General features: G+C 40.0%; 1 protein-coding gene across 1 annotated transcript; it reads left to right on the forward strand.

The window, feature by feature from the left end:
• Positions 1–4877: 4877 nt before the first annotated feature.
• LOC140502276 (lymphocyte antigen 6H-like) lies at positions 4878–22051 on the forward strand. The gene is made up of 5 exons (XM_072606549.1): positions 4878–4967; positions 5102–5215; positions 14902–14972; positions 16062–16210; positions 20687–22051. The coding sequence occupies exons 1-5, from the start codon at positions 4878–4880 to the stop codon at positions 20923–20925; spliced, it is 663 nt and encodes a 220-aa protein (XP_072462650.1). The 3' UTR covers positions 20926–22051.
• Positions 22052–22741: the final 690 nt, after the last annotated feature.

Raw genomic sequence — 22741 nt, forward strand, 5'->3', positions numbered from 1 at the left:
TTGAGTCTTGTATATGAAAGTCATATTTTCTATTCAGCTACATTCTTTAATTAGGGATGATTGAAAGTCCCTTATTTCATTAAAAAGCTATTTTTCCCCCTTGAAGGATTAAACTCAGTATTGCTGGGTAGATTGTTCGTGGTTGTAATTTCACATCTTTTGCCTTCTGGAATATCATATTCCAAGCCCTCTGCTCCTGGTAGCTGCTAAATCTTGTGTGATCCTCTCTGTTGATGCATGGTATTTAAATGAATTCTTTCTGAATCCTTAGAGTATTTTCTATTTGAGTTGGGAACTCTAGAATTTGGCTATACTACTCCTGGGAGTTTTCATTTTGGGATCACTTTCAGGTGGTGTTCAGTGGATTTATTTTTTTAATTTCTATTTTGCCCTCTGGTTCTATGACATCAGGACAGTTTCCCTTAATAATTTATTAAAATATAATGTCAAGGCTCTCTTTTTGAACATGGTTTTTAGGTAGTGCAATAATTCTGAAATTATCTCTTCTCAATCTGCTTTCCAGATCAGTTGTTTTTACATTGAGATATTTCATATTTCCTTCTATTTTTTCATTCTTTTGACTTTGTTTTATTGTTTCTTGAAGTCTCATAGAGTCAGTTTCCATATGTCCAATTCTAATTTTTAAGGAATTATTTTCTTCTATGAGATTTTGCACCTCTTTTTCCATTTGGCTAATTTTGCTTTTAAAGGAGTTATTTTCATCAGTGAATTTTTGTGCCTCCCCCCCCCACCCCAACCAATTCCGTTTTTAAGGTATTATTTTCTTCAGCATTTTTTGTGAGTCTTTTTACCAAGCCAGCAATTGAGTTTTCATAATTTTCTTTCTTTGCTTTCATTTCTTTATCTAAATTTTCTTCTATCATTCTTTTGTGATTTTGAAAATAATTTTGTAGCTTTTCTAGGAAATCTTGTTGGACTTGTGTTCATTTTGGATTTTCTTTCCCTTTGAGGCTTTGCTTGTAGCTGTTTTAATTTCATTGACTTCTTCTGAGTTTGTGTCTTCATCTTTCCTGTCATGACTGTAGATTTTTATGGTTAGATTATTATTTGCTTGTTTTCTCACTTTCCAACCTAATTTCTTGATTTTTAACTTTATGTTAAAGTTGGGCTGTGTTAAGGGGGTGATGGTAGGGCTGTCTCAAGCATCAGTGTTTTTTGCACTACTTTCAGAGCTAATTTGGGGAGTTTGGAAGTTTTTGGTACTTACAAAGTTGTGTGATCTGGGGAGAGGTGCAGCTACTGCCCCACTAGTCTGTTCTCTCATCTTTGTCTAGGAAGGGCCTCTGATTCCTTAGGATTTGAATTGATACTGCTCCTCAGTGCATCTACTCCCTATTGGAAGTGGTACCTTTTTCTTACTTCTCCCTTCCCCCAACTCCTCAAGAAAAAGAAAGTCTCTTCCTTATTACAAATAAGTAGAGTCACACAAAATAAATCCATACTATGTACTGTTAGTCCGTCATCTCTCTGCCAAGATGTGGGAAGCATGATTCATCATCAGTCTTCTAGCATCATATTTAGTTATTACATTGATTGGAGTTTTTAAAGTCTTTTTCAATTGTTTTTATTTACAATGTTGCAATCACTGTATAATCTTTTCTACTAATTCTTCTCACTTTTTTCTCCACCAGTTTCAGGTTTTTCTGAATCTCTTCCTCTTGTCATTTCTTTGAGTGAGATGGTATTCTACTACATAGTCTTAAAATCTTTGAATCAGATCAATTAAGCGTCTCTAAGAAGGTTACCCTAGAAATGGACACAGAAAGGATCAATGAGATTAGGTGAGTCACTGTTCATTTGTATGACAATTTAAACTGCACCAAACCCAGCCTAACATTTTTTTGGGGTCCTATGTGAATTAGTGTAGAGAAGAACTACCTATCCTTGTAAGATGAAACTGCCCCTTCTATTTGGACTGAGCCATCAGCACTGGGACGATGATACTGTTGAAAGTGTGCTGCAAAAAATTTTTAAAGAAAGTAACAAATTGGGTTTTTTTTAAACCATTAAAAAACTGCATGCCTATATGCATCACATATGTGGATGTAAGTCCATAAAAGCCTCTCCGTGTGCGTGAATGTGTGTGTGTGTGTGTATATATATATATACATATATGTACATATATGTATATATATATATTATGTGTGTCTATATATCTGCGTTTGTGTATATAAGCAATTGGTCTTCCCAGAATAATTATTTTAACTTCCTGAAATGTGCCTTTAGAGTGCTAAATGTAATGTTGGTATGGTCGTATCCAATTAGAAGTTTGTGGGTTTTTTTCTCTTCCAGAAAACATAATGAATTGACTAATCTCATTGTATAAGGAGGTGCTCTTTTTACTATTATGCCTTGGGCTGTAGAACAGAAAATATTTTACTGCTTCATTCCTCAGAATAACTAGTAATTCAGCAATGATGGCACAATTTCTCTGGATGGTTTTAAAATATCTATAGCTATTTATCTATCCAATAATAATAATAATAATAATAGCTAACATTTATATAGTGCTTATCATGTGCCAGGCACTGTGCTAAATCCTTTATAATTAGTATCTCATTTGATTCTCACAACAACTCTGTGAGGTAGATGCTACTACTACCTCAATTTACAGATGAGGTAACTGAGGCAAACAGAAGTGACTTGCCCAAGGTCACACAGCTAGTAAGTGTCTGAGATCAGATTTACACTCAGGTTTTCCAGTGCTCTATCCAACGTACCACTCAGCTGCCCCCTTTTAATTCCAATGTATTGTCTTGAAGTGTTCCAGGATTTATAGCATCCTGTTATGTCACTAATCAACTGTTCATATTCACTAGTCCCTCATTTCCCTCTTCTACTTGCCACCCCCACTACTATGACCCTATTCATTTACTTCGTTGTTTCTTTCTTCACTCTTTCCCCTATTCACTCACCTTCTCTTATACATTATGTGCCTGCCCACCCTGTTTCCTAACCTTTTCTTCTCTCCTCCTTTGCTTCTACCCTCCTATTTAACCTTCATTTTCACTCTCATTCAAACTTACACTTATTTCTATTCATTTCCATATTCTTTCCTCCCCATCTCTTAACATCCTTCTTATCTGAAGGAAACATCTCTTTTGCTCCTTATCTCCATAGGGGTGGCAACAGACAACATGGTCTGTTATTATAAAGTCCACTGAGAGGACTTCTTTGTATTGATCGCATAACTCAGATAAATTTATATGAACCTCAGCTCTAATGGCAAAATAGTGAAGAAAGAAATTATGAGCTGAACTTTGTATGAAACTTCAACTCTCTATACTCTCCCTCCTTAAAAACAACAAAAACAACATACTTGTGTGAACTGGAAAAAAAAAAAACCCAAACCCAAATAGCCTTTCAGTTTCTTCTTATTGACTATGTATGATACAAACTCCCTAGCTTAGTTAGCATTTAAAGCTCCCACCTCCCTTTTCCAGATTTATTTCATTCTCCTTCCCTTCACAAACTCAACATGGTCATACTGGGATACATCCTCCAAATTTTCATCTCTGTCTGTCTTTATCTCTCTGAATTATATACATAGTATAAATAAAATCCCCTTTTCATGACCCCATAAAGAATGTAAGGTCTCTGTGGTCAGGTTTGGTTTCTCTTGGCTTCATGTTCCCAGTAGCTACCACAGTGCCTGGCCCATGGCAAGTGTATAAGAAATATTTGTTGAATTGCTTGGAATTTCAAGAAGCAGCTAGCTGGTGGGCAAGGAGAGGGGTAGGCAGACTGAGACAGCTTTTCCTCAGCCCCCAGTGTACCACTTCTTTAGACCACCCCACAGTTCCTTAGGTAGCCCCTCCCTAGTGCTGATCCAGGATCTTAGGATCATTGGATTTAGAGTTGAGGGTTTGCTTTTAATACCTCAAGAAACTGAGATCTGGAAAGAAAAGGGTGTGACTTAAGCATGATCTCACAAGAGGGTGAGTAGTCAAATGGAACCTAACAATACCACATTCTTCCTTTCCTTATTTCTACACCCTCCAGGGTGTGTTTTTTAGTCCCCTACCCACCTCCAAGCAAGGTAAAGAATACATCAGCTCAGAAACAAAGCACTCAGAAATCATAAGCCATGGGTCTGGAATTCCCCAGTTCCAGAGTGAACAGCCCCCAAACTCTAGAAACTAAATCCTTCAGCCTAGACAGGAAGATAATTCTTCTCCCACTCCTTCTCTGCCCTCCCAATATTGGAGTCCCCAGCCAGGGCCCCTCTCTGATTGCCTAGAGTGTTTGCATGTAGCAACAGCCTCCCCTCCTCCCCGCACCAGCTTCCCAGTACTCCTTAATATCAAACTGTCTTGCTGTCTCTCATGGACAGACTGTCCTGCCATGGGCAGGCTTCAGAAATCAGGCTAACTCAACCGTTGTCCGGGTGCTAGACACTTCCCTCCCCCGCTTCAACTCTTGTTACTCTCCAAAATCACAGCACAAAGTTTAAAGACACTACCTTCCTCGAGTCCTTTCCTCTCAAGTTTTCCCCTCCCTTATTCTTTTTCTGCCTTTCTGCTGCTGGGATCAAACTGGGCTGGGCTAGATTGAGGATGGGCCTGGCTGGGACTGGGTTAGTGACTGAAATCTGTGTCTACATCTGAGCAGGGGATCTGTTCCTCTAGCCTGGGACTGGGACAGCGGCAGAAGGTCTGTTTCTCTGAGCCTGGGACCAGAGCAAGAGCAGGGGCTTTGTTCTGAGTCTGGACTACGACTGGGGCCAAGACTAGCGCCAAGTCTAGTTCAGGACTAGTTTAGTCCTGGACTTAGTCTGGTTCTAAAACAGAGGCTGGCGTGGCTGTCCGCAGCGGTACCTGCTTAGCAAAGGCTGCTGGTACACTAAGCAGGCCAAGATGGCTTCACCAGAACCTGCGGAGCCCCAGGGAGCCCAAGGTGCCCAGGATCACGAGGGAAAAAATCGGGGAGGAAGCGTCTTGGACTTGGTTGCCTTGGAGTGGCCCAAGATGGAGGGGCTGGAAGGAGGGGAGAAGAGAACGGACTGGAGGCAGATATCATCGTGCTGGGGCGGGGAGGAGGCGGAGTTGGGCTCTGGTGAGAGTACCACTCACAGATTTAGCTGAAACCAGTAGCCCGTAACCAGGGTGGCATCAGTAGAAGGCAGACTCTGAACTGTGCTGGGGCTAAGCCGTGCGCAGAAAGACTGATTCGGTCAGATCGGACTGTCTTGCAGGTGAGTGGGCCCTAGAGCTGCTGGGCAGGTGCCCAAAGGAGGAAGAAAGGTGGGGTGGACGTGATGGGAGTGGGGTACAGGCTTTCCAAACGGACAAACTCGGCTTCATTCTCCCACACAGTCCTCAGGGAAAGAGCATTGCCATCCTTGGAAATCTGGGTACCTGGCTTCGAATTCTGTCCCTTACTACCTGCGTAAACTCGGGCAAGTTACCCTTCCTTTGCTCTGGGTTATGTTATCTGCAAAATAATGAGCTGGGACGGAGTGACTTCTGATGTCCCTTCCAACTAATTCTACATCTTATGACTCCTCTTAGTGTCTTCTGAGTTGTGGGAGAAGTGACTCAGAAATTCATTTTTCCCTCCTAGATTGTAACCTTAGGTAGTGGTGATGATGATGGTAGGTGGGGGAAGAGGGTGTGTTTGACTTTTTTTAACCAGTAGTCTAGAGAAGTCTATAGAGGAAAGGGCCCTGGTTTTGAAATAAAAAGGACCCTGGGTTGGGATCTGACTTCTTCTATTTACTATTAATTAGTTGAGCCTGGGCAACTAACTTCTCTCAGGCTTTCAGGAACTTTGTAAAATGATTGAACTGGACTAGGTGATTTCTAAAGCAGCTTTCAATTTAGAATCCTTAATTTCTAAGAGTTGAGTTCATGGTAGGATTTCAGGTGGCAGGAAGAGGTATTTGGGTATAGGAAGAGAGTCTGACTGAGTCTCTCCTATATTCTTTAGGGCTAGCCAGCCAACTGCAAGAGGAAGGTGGCGTCTAAAATGTTTGGATAATTGAGGGGGGAAATGTGTGTGCTGTGCTAGAAATGGGAGGAGGAGGAGGAAAAGTCAGAGGGGATCAGGTTCCCTCCTCATCTCTCTTAGACTAGCCGATTCCAGCTCTACTGCTTCATCCATGAATGAATGAATGAATGAAAACTTTTACTAAGTGTTTGGCTTTTAAAACTCTCCACAACCTTCCCTCTCCCATCTTTATGGTCTTCCTTATGCTTCCTAACGCTTTACATTCCTCACTTATTCTGTTCAGTCTATAAATATTTAGAAGTGCCTACTATGTGCTGATAGCATGAGAAAAGGAAGATCGTCCCTGCCCATAAGAAACTTACATTCCATTTAGAGGAGACCACAGATCTATCAGGACTTACATGGTGGCTGAAGAAGGGGGTTGGGAACAAGGAGATAACAGCAAGCTGTGTGGTGTCAGGGCCATTAATTGACACTCCCTTCTTTGGAAAGGTGTTGTTTGATTACTGATACCAGAGTCAATTACTGTTACCTGAGAAAAGAGGTCGGAGAGGAGGAGAAGGTGTGTATTGACTTCTCAGGGAGGTGGTTTGAGGGCAGTGTGATGGGTCGGGGGCCACTTAGTTCTGGTGAGCCAGGGTGGGAGCTGGAGTGCCAGTCCACTCCTGGTAGAAGGAGAAAGAGAGTGGGGCAGGGCAGCCTGGATCTCTGGGAGTGCCTTTCCTCCCCAAGTCAGTAGTATATCTTCAGATTACTTTAAATATATTCCATATTTACTTGGATGGCCTTATCAACATCTCTAACTCAGTATGTTTTAAACTAGACATGTATCTCCTGCTCTATCTCCCCCCTGCCTTTTTTTTCCCCTGAACTGCCTTATTTCTGTTGAGAGTACCATCAGCTATTCAGGTTCAAGAGCTCACTCTCTTAGCTCTGCCTGGACCATCCCAATAGCCATTGGTCTCCCTGCCTTGTCTATCCCCTTAATAATCCAATTGCCAAAATGCAATGCAAAAATGCATTGCCAAAAAAAAAAATGCCAAAATACAATACAAAATCTCCTCAATAATCCAAATGCCAAATAACACAATTACCAAACTGAGTTTCTGAAAATCCATCTCATGCTCCTACTCAACTAGCTCCAGTCACTCCCATTTAGCTTCATGATAAAATATAAAGTTCTCCATTTGGCATTTAAAGGCCTTTTCCACCTTGCCTCAATCTACCTTTCCAGACCTTATTGTGCTACCCTCCAGGCTCACTGTGGCCCAATGTGACCTGAAAGAGAATGGACCAATCCATCCTCTGATGGGAGAATCTGTCCTGCACTAACTTTATAAAAATGCCTTTACTTACATCTGTCTCTGTCTCTCTCTCTCTCTCTGTCCCTCTGTCTCTCTCTGAAGAAGGGTGGAGTTCACCTTGGCCAAGACGTTCAATTGCTCTAAACTCTATTTTAATAAATTTTCCTTGATTCCTTTTTGTGTGTCAAGTGTGTCTCTAACAATTTGGTGCCCAATATGGGGCTCAACTTGCTGAGTCAGGTGGAGTGAGATGAGATGCAGGGAGAGTGCTACTGTAAAAAAAAAATTTTTTTTAACAGTCCCTGTAAGTTAAATCGACTCCATTCAAGCATGTGACCTTGAATCACAGTTAGGGAGTTCAGAGAATTGGGGGTGGAAACTTGTCAGTTGACCGAGTCAGTTGATTAATTGGGCAAAGACAAGGCCAGCCCAGGAACTTGCATTCCGGGTTTGTCTTTTACTGACGGAGTGAAGTTTGGTGCTGCAGTCTCTTTGTTGGTCATTTCCCTGTCCAGGAGTCTCTGGGTTGGCCCTAAGCTGACGAGTGAACTCGGACAGAGTCCCAGGAATCTGTGGAATCTAAATTCTATGGAGGAAATTGGCTAGAAATCAGTCAGAGTAAATTTCAACTGAGTCTGAATTCGAATTTGAAATTAATGTGTACCCTATAATGTTTTGTTAAATGTGTTATCTGTGTGTATTTGTGAAATGTTTCATGTTTTGTGGTGGGAGCTTTCTAGGGTCTGTGGTTGGAGAGAGAATATTGGGAGAAAGAGAGAGCCCCCCACTTTGGGCTTTCAGGTGGAGATTAAAATCTTTACTTTGAGACCAGTAACCTTTTAGAACTGATAGAGAATACGAACCCAAGCAACCCAGAGGAAGCAGGGGCTGAGAAGGAAAAAAACACAGGGAGGAACTCTGCTGGAAAGTGGTGAAAATGTATTATAAAAAGCTCTTTGCAGGGTATTCCAAATTAAAATATATATATATATATATATATGAAATTGCTAGACTTTCAACTTCTAAGGCTTCTTTTTTTTTAAGGAACAAAGAAGCTGAAAGAAATTTGTAAGTACTTTGTTTGAAGTGTAAAAGAGGGGGATACGTGGGTGGGACTGCAGAGTGTCCATGTGCTTGGATTTTTTGACCAGGGGAAGTTATTCGTGCCCCTCCCCCCCTCTCCCATCCCATTTCAGAAAATGTTTAGCCTGATGGGTAAACCAATAGACAAACTTATGGAAGGTTATTGAATTTAAAATTTAAAAAATTGTTTAGTGTGATTTGTAATTATTATTGTCATTTATTAAGCTCCCAGGCTCCATGCTTGGAATTCACACTTTGTCAGTGTTAAATTAAATTACTTTGGTCTTTTGTCTGGGCTAAATTAAGTTAATCTGATTCTAAACTAAAAGCCTAAAGTAGTTTTTTCTTATCTGAAGCCTCAGAAAGGAGATGGGGTTTCAGCTCTTTAAGGAAGTAGGGAAAGGAAAAGGAAGCTATTCAGAGCTGAAAATGGCCACCATGTATTCCTTCAAGGAATTATGTGAAGCTATGAATAAAGTTTTCTTTTAAGTAGCAATAGTATTTTATTTAAGGAAGAAGGAGGAATAAATTGTATATCATTAGTGACTATAAGTCCAGATTTGATATGATTCAAGTAAAAAATCTGTCCTGAGGAAATAAAGAGCAGAATCTGAGAGTGCTCTTCCTATCAGAATTAAGCAGAAAAAGATATTGTTATTTGGCATTTATGGTTGTAAGGCGATTGCCACAAGGATGGGCATATGTTAGATGCAACATTAATCTCATTGTTACACAATTTTTAAATTTGGATTTTGTTATATATGGATTGGGGTTTTAAAAGGATGTTATAGAAATTTAATAATTTGCAACTTATATTTGGTTATAAATAAGCAGAGATCATGCTGATGTTTGCTTTTTTTTATTTTCCATTTGAAAATGATTTTCCATTTGAAATCATGGCTAAAAAGATTTAGTTCCTGAAGTATCTCATTCTTCCAGAGTGAGTATAATTAGAATAAACAAGCTTGTGAAATAAGAACATAAATCCGTCAGTCTGTAAGGTTAGCTATTTACCTCTTTGCTCTGTTTAAGCTGAAATGGGATTCCAGTGCAGACAGTTATGGTTAAAATGTAAAGGAAAACTGGATAATCTGAGTAATGGGATTGAGAGATTTGGATAGATAAATAAAAGCTTGATTAAAAATATGAAAGGCACATAAGAAGGTCTGCAAACAAATGGGGGTTATTCAAGCCCCTCCTGTCCCTAGATAGTTCTTCTGAAAGTGTCAGTTTCAGACGGTTTTAGTGAGTGGTGCGGGTATGAGAAAGCATTTTAAGAAGACAGAAAAATCACGTAACTTGATTTGATAATTAATAGCTCAATTGACATATCTGATTATATCTGAGATATATCAATCTATATCAATCAAAATATCTGAAAGAATATCAATCCAATATTTATTTGCTATTTAAGATTTTATGGGACTACAATTTACATTGTCCCTCTTTTTCTTTTATAGCAAATTTTTATAATCAAAAAAAGATATATTAAATGATTATCAGGTGTTAGTGTGTACCCACATGGTGGTAAGGAGATGAATTTCTGTGCAAGGTGATGTGGAAATGCATTCACCTGAATGGATAATGGGTTGTTTCATATTAGGCATTGCATTGTTAAAGAAATGATGAATGGGTTTTGAATTTTATGTAAGAATTTCTGTGTTGTAGAATTCCTGTTAAGGAAATGAGAATCTGTGAATCATACACACACACACACACACACACACACACACACACACACACACACATACACACACACACGGGTAATTTTCAAGCCTGTTTCATCTAAGGATGTATTAAGTGTGTTAAAAAGTTTATTTCTGCTATTAAGGAAGTTTTAATTAAAATTGCTATAAATCAAGCATTTACAAAAGTATGTTTGTGAAAGGAAACTTGGAAAATATGCAAAGGCCTTGTTTTTAGATATTTTCTTGTAATTTTTGTCGATTAGATTCAAGAAGGTTTTGTGATAAATTGTAAACTGTTTTTAAGAGAGGAAATATTTGTTGTATGAAGAAATGTTTTGTAAATTCTTTTGTATGACTTTTGGAAGGCCTACCAAATTTATATTTGTAAGCTAATTTGTTGTATAAAGGTTTTATGGGGGTTGGAAGATAAGGGACAAGATAAAGGAGACCAGGAATTTTATAGCTTCAGGAAGCTCTGTGATAAATTTAAGACAGCCTCGTGGTGGTCTCCTCATTCACCTTCAAAACCCAGTCATTGTTGCAGAAGGACTTCTTAAGACCTAATCTGAGCTCAGAGCTGGGAAAAATCTAGGAAAAAAGAGATGTTAAATCTTTCCTATTGTCAAAGGAAAGGAGGGGTGCCAGCCCCACCCTGGGCCCCTAAAGCTGGAAAAGTCTGAAAGCATCACCCAAGTGGCTATGGCATTTGGGGCTAGAAAGTAATGGTGCCTCAGACTTGGGTAAACTTGCTTGGTTAAAGTTGTAGTCTCTATGTAAAGTGTAAACTTCTTATATATGGAGTTCCTAAATAAGGAACTTGTTTTGGTGATAAACAATGTCTAGCGATTGACTTTTAGGACAAATTTAAGATGTAAGTTCTGCTAAAATTTTTCATTAGTGAAAACTGCCATCTAATGTGAAAGCCTCTGGGACCATTACTAATTCTACTACTCAGTGTTCTACTCAAAGAAGAATGTGATTGTTATAGGCAGTAGCTTGACTCGGGGGACAATTCTGTCCTCTGCCTGGGATGGAATCCTCCTGGCTCAGTTTCCCTATTGCGTTTATCTGAAAAGGCCTTTGTAATGATACTGTAAGCGGGGTGGATAGAGTCTGAGCACTGAAGGAGTTCGAGGGCAATCCCAGGTGGTCTGAGGGTTCCAGTGATGGTCTTAATGGGAGTGGCCAATAGCCTAGAGAATTGGACTGATAGGGCATAGTGACAGGGAAAAGCTTATGGACCTGAAGAAAGCCAGATCAAGTGGAGAAATCCAAGGAGCTTTCAGAGTGAGGTTTTCAGGTCCCTTTGGACAAATGGGACTAAAACTCTTTTTAAAAAAATTTTTAAAAAATTATTTATTATTATTTTATTTGTTTTCAGTGTTCTACAATCACTTCCTTGTATCTTAGATTTCCCCCCCTCCCCTTCCCCCCTACCTCCCCACTCTCTCCCTGAGACAGCGTACAGTTTTATATAGGTTTTACACATACATTCCTATTAAATACATTTTCACCTTAGTCATGCTGCATAGAAGAATTAAAATGAGAGGGAGAAATCATAAAACAAGCCAAAGCATAATACATAATACAAAAGAAAGTGATCTGCTTCATTCTGCAATCAAAATCCATATTCTTTCTCTGGATGTAGAAGAGATTTTGCCTCAAGAATTCATTGGAAATTTTTTAGGTCCTTGCATTGTTGGGAAGGACTAAGTCTACCAAAAAAATTCCTTGCACACTGTGGTTGTTGCTGTGGACAAAGTTCTTCTGGTTCTGCTCCTTTCACTTAGCATCAGTTCATATAAGTCCTTCCAGTCCTCTCTGAAATATTCCTGTTCATCATTTCTTATTGCACAACATCCATTACATTCATATACCACAGCTTGTTCAGCCATTCCTCAATTGATGGGCATCCCCTTGATTTCCAGTTTTTGGCCACCACAAAGAAAGCTGCTATAGATATTTTTGTACATGTGGGACCCTTTCCCATTTTTAATTGTATTTATTAATTTATTTTTAGATTTCAATGTTCATATCCACAAAATTTTGAGTTCCAATTTTTTCCCCCATCTTTCTCCTCCCCCCACCTCATAATACCTTGCATTCTGATTACCCCTTCCCTCAATGTACCCTTCCTTCTATCACACCACACCCTTCCCTTATCCCCATCTTCTCTCTTTTCTTGTAGGGCAGGATAAACTTCTATACCCCATTACCAGTGTTTCTTATTTCCCAGTTATATGCAATAATAATTCTCAACATTTGTTTCTAATACTTTGAATTCCAACTTCTCTCCCTCCCTTCCTCCCTACCCATTCCTGCTGAGAAGGCAAGCAATTCAATATAGGCTAAATATGTGTCATTTTGCAAAAGACTTGCATAATAGTCATGTTATGTAATACTAACTATATTGCCCTCTATCCTACCCTGTCCCCCCCTTTCTTTTTTAATTCTCTCATTTGACCTTGTCCCTTCCCAAAAGTGTTTACTTCTAGTTACTCCCTTCTCTCATTTGCCCTCCTTTCTATCATCCTGCTCACCCCACTTGTCCCCTCCTCCCCTACTTTCTTGTAGTGTAAGATAGATTTTCATACCAAATTTAGTGAGCGGGACTAAAACTCTTTTGGGGTAAGGGACAAAGGTCACAACTTGGAATAAGGTCTTTATGTGTTACAAAGTGATGTAAGAGCAATTAGATATGAATTCCAATGACTGAATTAATTACTGATACTAGATCAGAGACATCTTCAGTTTGGGGAAAAGAATTTCAGTGTAGTTTCTTAGAGACAGGTAACCTCCGGTAATATTTTATGTTGGTGAAAAATTTAAATGTTTCTGTTTTGACTTGAATTCATTTCATGAATGTTAGTTGAAGTTAGTGTTCGAACTTATCATATGTATAACTCATTCTTTTAGACTGAGCATGATTAGAAGGGGATAGAGAAGCTTGGGAAGCAGAGGTAAATCTATTAGAGCAATAACTTATGGTCTTAGTGGTATTTGATTTTATGATTGTTATTTGATCAGAACAAGTATAGAAAGGCATGCAAGCTATTTAAGACTTGCTTTGAAGATGTTCCTCAGCCAATGTGAAACTATAGCCATGTCTTAAACTGATTATTGGAGCTTGCTGTTTTAAGATTTTATGGGATTATTAACTGATTGTTCTTCTGAGCCTAACTCCAGGTATGGATAGTAAGAAAGGTTGTCTGAGCCACTGATCAATGATACCAGTGAACCTGTGATATGCTGGTATAACCTGCAAAAAGCTGATTTCAGGGGAAGGTTGGGAGAATGATGTTCCCCTTGAGCTGAGGTAGAATTCTCCTGATTCAATTTCTCCACTGACCCCTGACAGACTTTAAGCCTGGCTAAATGCCGGTTGACAATCTGCTCCTGCCTAGAATTGATGTGAAGTTAGGGAGATGTTGTTTCCCTGAAATGTCTCTACTCTTAATGGCAATTCCCTATAATCAAAAGTTTTGTAAGCATAATACTAGATCTATTAAGTAATAGATTGTTGGTAGGGGAACATCTGAGGTTAAGTAAAAAAATTAAGCAATTAAGCTTAGGATTTTAGACCAACAACAATAAGTTAGGGTCCTTTAACTCCTGGAGACAGTTAGATTGAGGGCCTGTGAGTTAAGCATACTTAGTTAATATTATTCTTGACTCAGTTGGTTAATTTTAAAAGAAGAATGGCTTGTGGTCCATCTGTTAAATGCTTTAAAAGAAGCACCACATGACCAGAAGTTGGAATTGTTTTATGCTGTGATATGTACTGTGTTAAAATTATTACTTATTGTATTTATTATACATATTGTACTGGAGCCTGTTATTAATTCCTTAGTGAAATTACATCCTCCTGATGGAGGAAATGAATAGTGAATTAATGTATAATGCAAAAACTGGGTTCTAATGTGAATTTCTTAAACATGACAATTGGCCAAAGTTCCAATTTTGATTTTGTAAGAGTGATAAGAGTATAAAGCTTAGGAATGGTAATCTAAGATCGTATCAAGGTCAGTTTTGTAGAAGGATGGACATCTGGATTTCTACAAGAAGATAAAGGGAAGAAGATGCTGAGATGCTGTGCTGAAGATGGCTTGAATGACCATCCAGACCAGAAAACTCCATCAGATGATGTTCCCTCCCAGTCTTCTGTATGAGATGGAACCTCTAGATGGACAATTCATCAATTTACCTTTCTTTTGAATATCTGTATTTACAACCAGGGGACTGCCCCCTTGTAATTTATCAATGCGTTGGTCAACTTTGCTCCCGTCCCACATTCATATAAAGGGGAGATAGATGAAGGGAAGAATTCATAGGGGAAAGAAAGTGAGGAGGTATTGATTGTATTTGGGTGTGGAAACAGAAATTTTGATAATGAAAAAAGATGGAGTTGTAGGAAACAGAGGAAGGAATTCTATTTCCACAGGTTAATCAGAATTGTGACCTAGCAGAGTCAGGTAAAGAAGATCAGAAACTTGTGTGCAGGGTTGACAAACTGTTGGAGGGAAAGCCTATCAGAAAGGAGAACATGAAGTCATTGTAAGGAGCTACCAAAAAAAAAAATCCAGCTGTGTTTGTTAATGACGTATAGTGGCCATGTCAAAAGATTGTGAACTGAAAGAGAATGGATTTATTTGTCCTCTGATGGGAGGATGTGTCCTGCACTAACTTTATAAAAATGTTCTCACTTCTGTATCTTTTTCTATCTCCCTCTTTGAAGAAGGGTGGAGTTCACTTTGGCCAAGGAGTTCAATTTCTCTGAACTCTACTTTAATAAATTTTCCTTGATAGCTTTTTGTGTGTCAAGCGTGTCTCTTACAATTGTCTTATTTTTCCCTCAGGCTGAGAATGTCAGGAACCACGTGGGTCCTCCTCCCTGTCCTGCTGAGCACCCTTCTTTGTATATATCCAGGTCAGACTTGAGGTCCTTTGGTAGTGGTGGGGAGGGGACTTTGGAACTGGGAAGAGGGAGAGTCTTAGTATTGGGGGACAGGTAGTTTTTGTGTTTTGGGGCTCAAGGGGTTGTGGTTGTGAGTTTGTGGGTTTGGTAAATTATATCTTTCAGGTAAATGGTATCTCTATGGGAGGTGGGTAGGAGGTGGTAGGGGAGAGTGCCAGAACTGCTGTGGGAAGATCTCTTCCTCCCCAGAACTCTGACCCTTGAAGTCTGAGACTTGGGGAAAGGAGTCTGCTTCCTCCACAGCTTTGCCTCAGTCATGGAGGGTATAGGGTGGAGCACCTGGGTCTTTTTTTTTTTTTTTTAATTTATTTATTTGACATTCATTTTAACAAAATTTTGGGTTCCAAATTTTCTCCCCTTTTGTCCTCTCCCCCCCAAACACCGAGCATTCTAATTGCCCCTATCACCAATCTGCTCTCTCTTCTATCATCCCTCTCTGCCCTTGTCTCCATCTTCTCTTTTGTCCTGTAGGGCCAGATAACTTTCTATACCCCTTTACCTGTATTTCTTATTTCCTAGTGGCAAGAACATTACTCGACAGTTGTTCCTAACACTTTGAGTTCCAACTTCTTTACCTCCCTCCCTCCCCACCCCTTCCCTTTGGAAGGCAAACAATTCAATATAGGCTAAATCTGTGTAGTTTTGCAAATGACTTCCATAATAGTTGTGTTGTGTAAGACTGACTATATTTCCCTCCATCCTATCCTGTCCCCCATTACTTCTATTCTCTTTTGATCCTGTCCCTCCCCATGAGTGTCGACCTCAAATTGCTCCCTCCTCCCCATGCCCTCCCTTCCATCATCCCCCCCACCCTGCTTATCCCCTTATCCCCCACTTTCCTGTATTGTAAGATAGGTTTTCATACCAAAATGAGCGTGCATTTTATTCCTTCCTTTAGTGGGATGTGATGAGAGTAAACTTCATGTTTTTCTCTCACCTCCCCTCTTTATCTCTCCACTAATAAGTCTTTTGCTTGCCTCTTTTATGAGAGATAATTTGCACCTGGATCTTTTTGATGAAGCACTGGTTATCCTTCCTCAGCTCATCTAATGAAAGGGAGTTCCTCTCTACAGCTCATAGTCTTCATTGCTACAACTGTACAGGGGTAAAGAAAACCAGTCAATGCCAACCTGTTCTGTGCTCGAAATTTGCAACTCGCTGTGGGAGTCTTAAAGCTGGAGATCAAGATGGTGAGTCCTACTAGGGCCCAGCTAATGGTTAAGACCTCAGGCTTGCTGAGCAACTTAGACAGGTAGGACTATAGTGGAGGGGAGTCAAAAAGGTCTAGTGCTAACCTTGAATCTCTTCCATTCCTCATGTTATAGAATTGTTTGACCAGCGCAGGATCACTCCCTATCCCCATCCCAGTTAATTGGTACCTGAAATTCACAGAATTACACAGTGTTAGAGTTGAAGGGGATTTAGTAATATACTAGTTCAACCACTTCATTTTTCAGAGGAGTAGAACATAGAGTGTGGAATTTCAGAGCTGGAAGGGTCCCAGTTGGGTTAGATCACCTAATCTAACTCTCTCATATTACACATGAGGAAAGTGAAGCTCAGAGATGAAAGGTGACTTGCTCAAAGGCACTCATGTTAATGGATCAGGAGGGCCAGAACCCAGCCCTAGGTCTCTTGAATTCATCTAAGCCCAGAGATCTTTTCTACTACACTGTCTTTGTTTCTCTCCCATACTCAGAGAGATATCCCTACTATGGATCAATGGAACTCTAGGGCATAGGCTGAGCCTTCAAAAACTGGTTGGGATAAAGAGTAAGAAGGGCTCTACTAGGAGTTCCCTGCTGATGGATGGTCCAGAAGTACCAGGTTGGTCATATAGATCCAGGAATCAGTTAACAGAGAAAGAGGTAGGTAAGGAGTTAGGAGACAGGGTTAAGATCTGAGAGGTGAATGAAAAGTCAGAGGGATAGAGTTTCTGAGTAATTAATAATCAGTTTATCAATTAGGCTAGTTGATAATAAAGTGATATTCAGTGCTTTCTCTCTGTAAACAAAGACAGCATCTTGGAGATCCCTGAATGCTTAAATATCTTTGGAAAAGGAGATGCTCTTGATAGGTGAAGATCAATTCTGATTGGTGAACAATTAATGAGAGAATGGACATATTAATGAGGAGGTGGGCTAAAAGTCTTCAGCTCTGCCTACTGAGAATGTGACTTGATCATGTCATTCAGCCACCTCTAGCAATCTGGATAAAGGAATCCATCTCTACCCAGACTACTCTGCTAGGGTAATTGGGTTACCCTAGATCACAATAGGGGTGCTGGAAGGACATAGACTTACTTTCTAAGGGCAAGAATTCATCCAGATTAGATTCTGTTTGTAAGTTCTTCTAGTTGGGTGTGAAACTGCCCAACATTTGCAGAGCAGGTGCCCAAAGGATTTGGGCAGATAGCAACAGTGTCCCTCAGAGACCAACTGAATGACTTGCAAGGGCTGGTCCCTGAGTGAGGAAATAGAAAGGAAAAACTTTAATCCTAATTTAATGATTGGTTATTAATGTAATAGAAAATAATAATTTCTCTCAGGTCAGAGGCTTGAGTTGATACCAGTGGATCCTAGATTCCAACAGACAGATGAAGAGAGCTAGTCTAGGTTCATGTAGATCATTTATCTACTAGAAAGTTTTGGGGAGACTTTGCATTTCACAAAAATTTGTGGGCAATTCGTAGAGCTTGACTTCTGGTGGACATCTGTGTATCTTTATGTGTGAATACATGATACAAGCCTTCTAGCTTCTCCTACATGACCTTCTGTTGGACAGCTCCCTAGTGCAGAGGAAATAAGCTATTTCTAACAGAGGATTGGAGAGGGCCTTACATTAGGCTATTACTTTTAATACTTCTGAAGAAATTTATTGACAGACATTTGGAAATAAGACCCTGAACTTGGTGTAATAATAATAATAAGGGCTAACATTTATGTAGGAGGCAGCCAGGTGGCTCAGTGGATAGAGAATTGGGTTTGGAGTCAGGAAGCTCTGAGTTCAAATTCGGCCTCAGACACTTAGTAGCTGTGTGATCCTGGGCAAGTCACTCAACCTCTGTTTGCCTTAATCTACTGGAGAAGGAAATGGCAAACCACTTTAGTATCTTTGCCAGGAAAATCCGAAGGACAGCATTGGCATGCTATGGTCCATGGGATCACGAAGAGTTGGACACAACTGAACAATGAATAAAAAAATTATATGTCACTTTAAGGTTTGCAAAGTGCTTTATAAATATTATTTGATCCTCATAATACCACTGAGAAGTTGGTTTTTTTTTTTTTTTTAGGTTAGTCATTTTTCAGTTGTGTCCGACTCTTCATGACCCCATTTGGGGTTTTCTTGGCAAAGATGCTGGTTTGTCATTTCCTTCTCCAGCTCATTTTACAGATGAGGATACTGAGAGGCAGGAACTATTGTTAACTCCATTTTAGAGACTGAGGAAACTGAGGCAAACAGAAGTTAATTGACTTGCCCAGAGACTCAGTGTCTGAGACAGGATTCAAACTCAGTTCTTCCTGATTCTGGACCACTGCATCACCTAGTTGATGCTTCCTTCCCTGGCCTTCTTTCAGTCATGTTGGGTATGTAGTTTTGTGTTCTAATGTTCCCTTTAGTTCTAGGATTCTAAACTGGGGTAGCCTTTGCTGCCTACTATAATTGTGACTTTGAGTAAAATGCCCAACTTCCCTGGGCTTCAGATTCTACATCTGCGAGATTTCCTGTGAGGAAGTCAAGAGTATGAGGCAGGAAGAACTTTGGAGAGTACAGACTTCCTACCTTCTCATGATTTTGACTATTAAATGTTTCCTAGCTCTTTTCACATCCATTAGGATTAGAGTTTGTTTTATAGGATAAGTGACATAAATGATTTCCTTATTAAGTTACTTCGTAACTTAAAGTTACTAAGTGCTAGAATTAGGATTTCAACAAAGATTTTTCAGCCCCCAACCCAGTGCTGCTTCTAGCCCTCCATTCCTCAGAAGAGGAAAGCATTTCCCTCCTGAGTCCTAAAGGTTCTTCAGTGAACTCCACAATTTGTTTTACCTCACTCCACACTGACCTCTCAGCCACCCCTTTCAGTTTCACTGATTGACCACTAGAAGCTCTGACCCTTTCCTCAGGTCACTAGTACAACAGAAATAATAGAAAAACTTTGTAGTTCTATGTTCTAGGGTCCCTTCCAGCCCTCGTATTCTAGGGTTCTAAGTTGGAATAGTTTACTTATTACAAATGTGACTGAACAAATGGCTTCAGTTGCTTAATCTCTTTCCTGACCCTCATAGCCTCATTGAGGCAGCTGGTGGTGCTGTTCATTGAGTGACAGACCTGCAGTCAGGAGGACCTGATTTCAGATTTGGTCTCAGACATATACTAACTATATGACCTTGGGAAAGTTGCTTAACTTTTATTTGTCTCAATTTCCCAACTGTAAAATGGGTGCGTGTGAGAAGCAGTAATAATAGTGCCTACTTTGCAGGATTGTTGTGAGGATCAAACAAGATAATATTTGCAAAAATAACTTAGCACAGTGTCTGGCATATACATAATAGGAGTCATATAAATGATTAGTCTCCTTCCCTTCATCTGTCAAATGAGGAAGTTGGATTAAATGACCTCTGAGGTTCCTTCCAGCTCTGCGTTCATGATGCTGTGAATAAATACTATATGAAGTCTATATTCACGTAGTATTTCTTCAACAAGCATTTATTAGGCACTTACTAATATGCCAGGTTCTGTGCTACATGCTGGGGATACAAGGACAGAAAACAAGACAATCCTACCTTCAAGGAGGTTACATTCTCTTGGGAGAGAATAACATGTTCAGAGAAAATTATATTTATATCTATACAAAGTTAGTACAAAGTAATATCTAGGAGGGAGGAGTGGGGTCTTCCTGTAGGAGGTGGGATCTGAACTGAATCTAAAAGGAGCCAGGGTTCCATGACTTGATGGTAAAGGAGGAGTCCATTCCAGGTATGCGAGTCAGCTTGTGCAGCACAGAGACAGAATACAGAATGCCACATACTGGAGATGGTGAATAGGCTAGTGTGATGTACATAGGTGATATATAAGTATATCATGACTTACAAAGGTAGGCTGAAGCCACATACAGATGGTAAAGAGCTTTCAGAAGCAAATAGAATCAAATTATATTTTATTAGAAAGGCAAGATGGAACTTCATGAACCAGGGAGTGACATGGTCAAACCTGTGCTTTAGGGTTACAAATTTGGCAGCTATGTGGAAGATTGATGGACGAGAGGAGAGACTAGAGGGCACAGAAGTCAATTAGAAGGCTACTCACTGCAATAACCAGTCTGAGCAAGAGCTAATGAGAGCCTTGAGCCTGGGATGGTAGCTGTGTGAATGGGCAAAAGTAAGGAGTATAGCGGGAGTTTGAAGGATGAAGCAGTCCTTGTGGGTTGGAGTATTCAGGAAAGTCTTCCTGAAGAAGGTGCATCTTGAGGACTGTAAGACTCAGATTGGGAGAGTAGCAGCCTGAACAATGGAGAGAGAGCTACCAATGAACCTGTGACACATAGGAGATAGTGAAGAGACTGCTTTGACTAGAACAGGATGTAGGGGAGCAGGGGGAGATGGAATTTCTGTCTGATGGTTTAAGCCTTGAATACCATCCTATTCTTCTGTTTACCACAGGACCAGATCACAAAAGGCTACACTTCAAGGGCTGTGCTGATGTTTCCTGTGAAGGGTTTTTCAAGGAATTGTGGGACAAAGCCTATATAGAGATCCCTGCATCTCTCATGGTACTGGATTATACCTGCTGTTCAAAGGAACTGTGTAATGGAACAGATGGTATCAAGGGCAGCCCCTTGGTCCTGATAGGGGCATTCCTGCTCAGCTTTGGACCTGCCTTTCTCTGGGTCATGCTGTGAGGGCTTCAGTCACCTCCTTGTGGACCCTGCCTGGTGGTTTCTCATGCCTCAGGAATGGAGCTTTCTCTCTGCACCTCCCATCCCCTTGCTTTTAGACCAATTGCAAACAGAATTTACCAGAATTTTGTCAGTCCTGATTGGCACAAAGACATGTATGAGGAAACACAGGCAGACATATAGAAACAAATAGACATTTCCTGTTCCATGGAGTTATGGATGTCTCTGCACTCCCTCATTTGTTACCAGTGAGAGCTACCCAAAAACTTTTAAACTCTTAACCCCTATTGGAGGTATATGTGGAAGATTCCTCAGAGACCTATTTCTTTGGTTATCTTTCTTTTCTTAGTTTCATTTATGCCTCTTATTTTTATATTGCCTCGTTTTCTAAATATATCAACCTCACCCTCCCCTATTCAGAAAGTCATCCCCTATACCAAAGGTTAAAAAAAAAACGAAGGCATTTCAGCAAAATCATTTAACACAATGAATGGCCAAGTTTACCAGACCAGAGAATACTTTGCACTCAGAGTTCCCTACCTCTCTAATGAAAGGAGAGAGATGCATTTTCTCATTTCTTCTCTGGGTCACAATTAAGCATTATAATACAATGTTTCATTTTATTTAAAAAATTATGTCCATTTAATATTTTTGTTGTCATTGTGTTTATGGTTTTCTTGTTCTATTTACTTTATTCCTAGATTCCTTTTATTTGTTGTTTCCTACAGTTACCATTCATGGGTAGTTAGGTAGCAGAGTGGATAGAGTGCTTGGCCTGGAGTCAGAAGGATTCATTTTCCTGAATTCAAATCTGATCTCAGACACTTACTACCTGTGTGACCCTAGAAAAGTCACTTAACCCTATTTGCCTTTCCTCATCTGCAAAATGAGCTGGAGAAAGAAATGGCAAAGCCCTCTGGTATCTCTGCCAAGAAAACCCCATACAGGCAATTGAAATAACCAAATAACAATGGTGCCATTCTTGAAGTGATGAGTACCCATTTGGTTTACTGGATCCTTCTCATAATATTCTAAATTCTCTTCTTAGGAGGAAAAATGCCCCTACAAAGGGGCATCATGATGGTGATGATGATGTTCAATCCTCAATTAAAGGATGTTCTGCCAGTCAGTGACAGTGTTTCCCTATACTCCCTACACCCAACCTTTTCCCTTTCTCTGACTCAAACTTTTGGACTTCCTGTCCCCTTTTCTGCGGGGATAATCCAGAGGAAAGAAGGAAGAAGACTCTATTGTTAATTCCTGAACCTTGCTCTCAAAATTGCCCTTTGATTCAGGAGAGCTCCCTGTGTTCAATATTTTTTTGGTGGGGGTAAGGTGAAGGAGAAGAATTGGATAAGTTATTTCTTATAATAGAAAGAGACCAGGACTTGGAGAGAGACCTGGGGAGTGGGGGAGGTTAAATTCTGGCTTCATTTCTTACTAATTATGTGAAACTGGGAAAATTAATTCATCCTTTTGATCCTCAATTTCCTCATCTGTAGAGCACTACTGAACTCACAGGGATGTGGGGAGGAAAGTCTCTTTATAAACTTTAAATCATTATGGAAATGTGAACCATTCTTATTATCTTGTAGCTGTCTCTAGCCCCTTACTGGCTTAATAAGATCCTAGGTTTGGAGCTAGAGACCTTAGAAATTATGGAAAAGTCATTGAGTACAGCCCTCTTGTTATACAGTTAAGGGAAATGTGGATGAAAGAGAGTTCCCTAGGTTAGGAAGTATTGGAGGCAGGCTATGAACTCAGGTTATCCCTACGCTAACTATAGTGTTCTACTCACTGGGCCAGCTAGCTACCCTTC

The sequence above is a fragment of the Notamacropus eugenii genome, chromosome 4 (genome assembly GCF_028372415.1).
Source record: "Notamacropus eugenii isolate mMacEug1 chromosome 4, mMacEug1.pri_v2, whole genome shotgun sequence".
Taxonomy (NCBI): Eukaryota; Metazoa; Chordata; class Mammalia; order Diprotodontia; family Macropodidae; genus Notamacropus; species Notamacropus eugenii.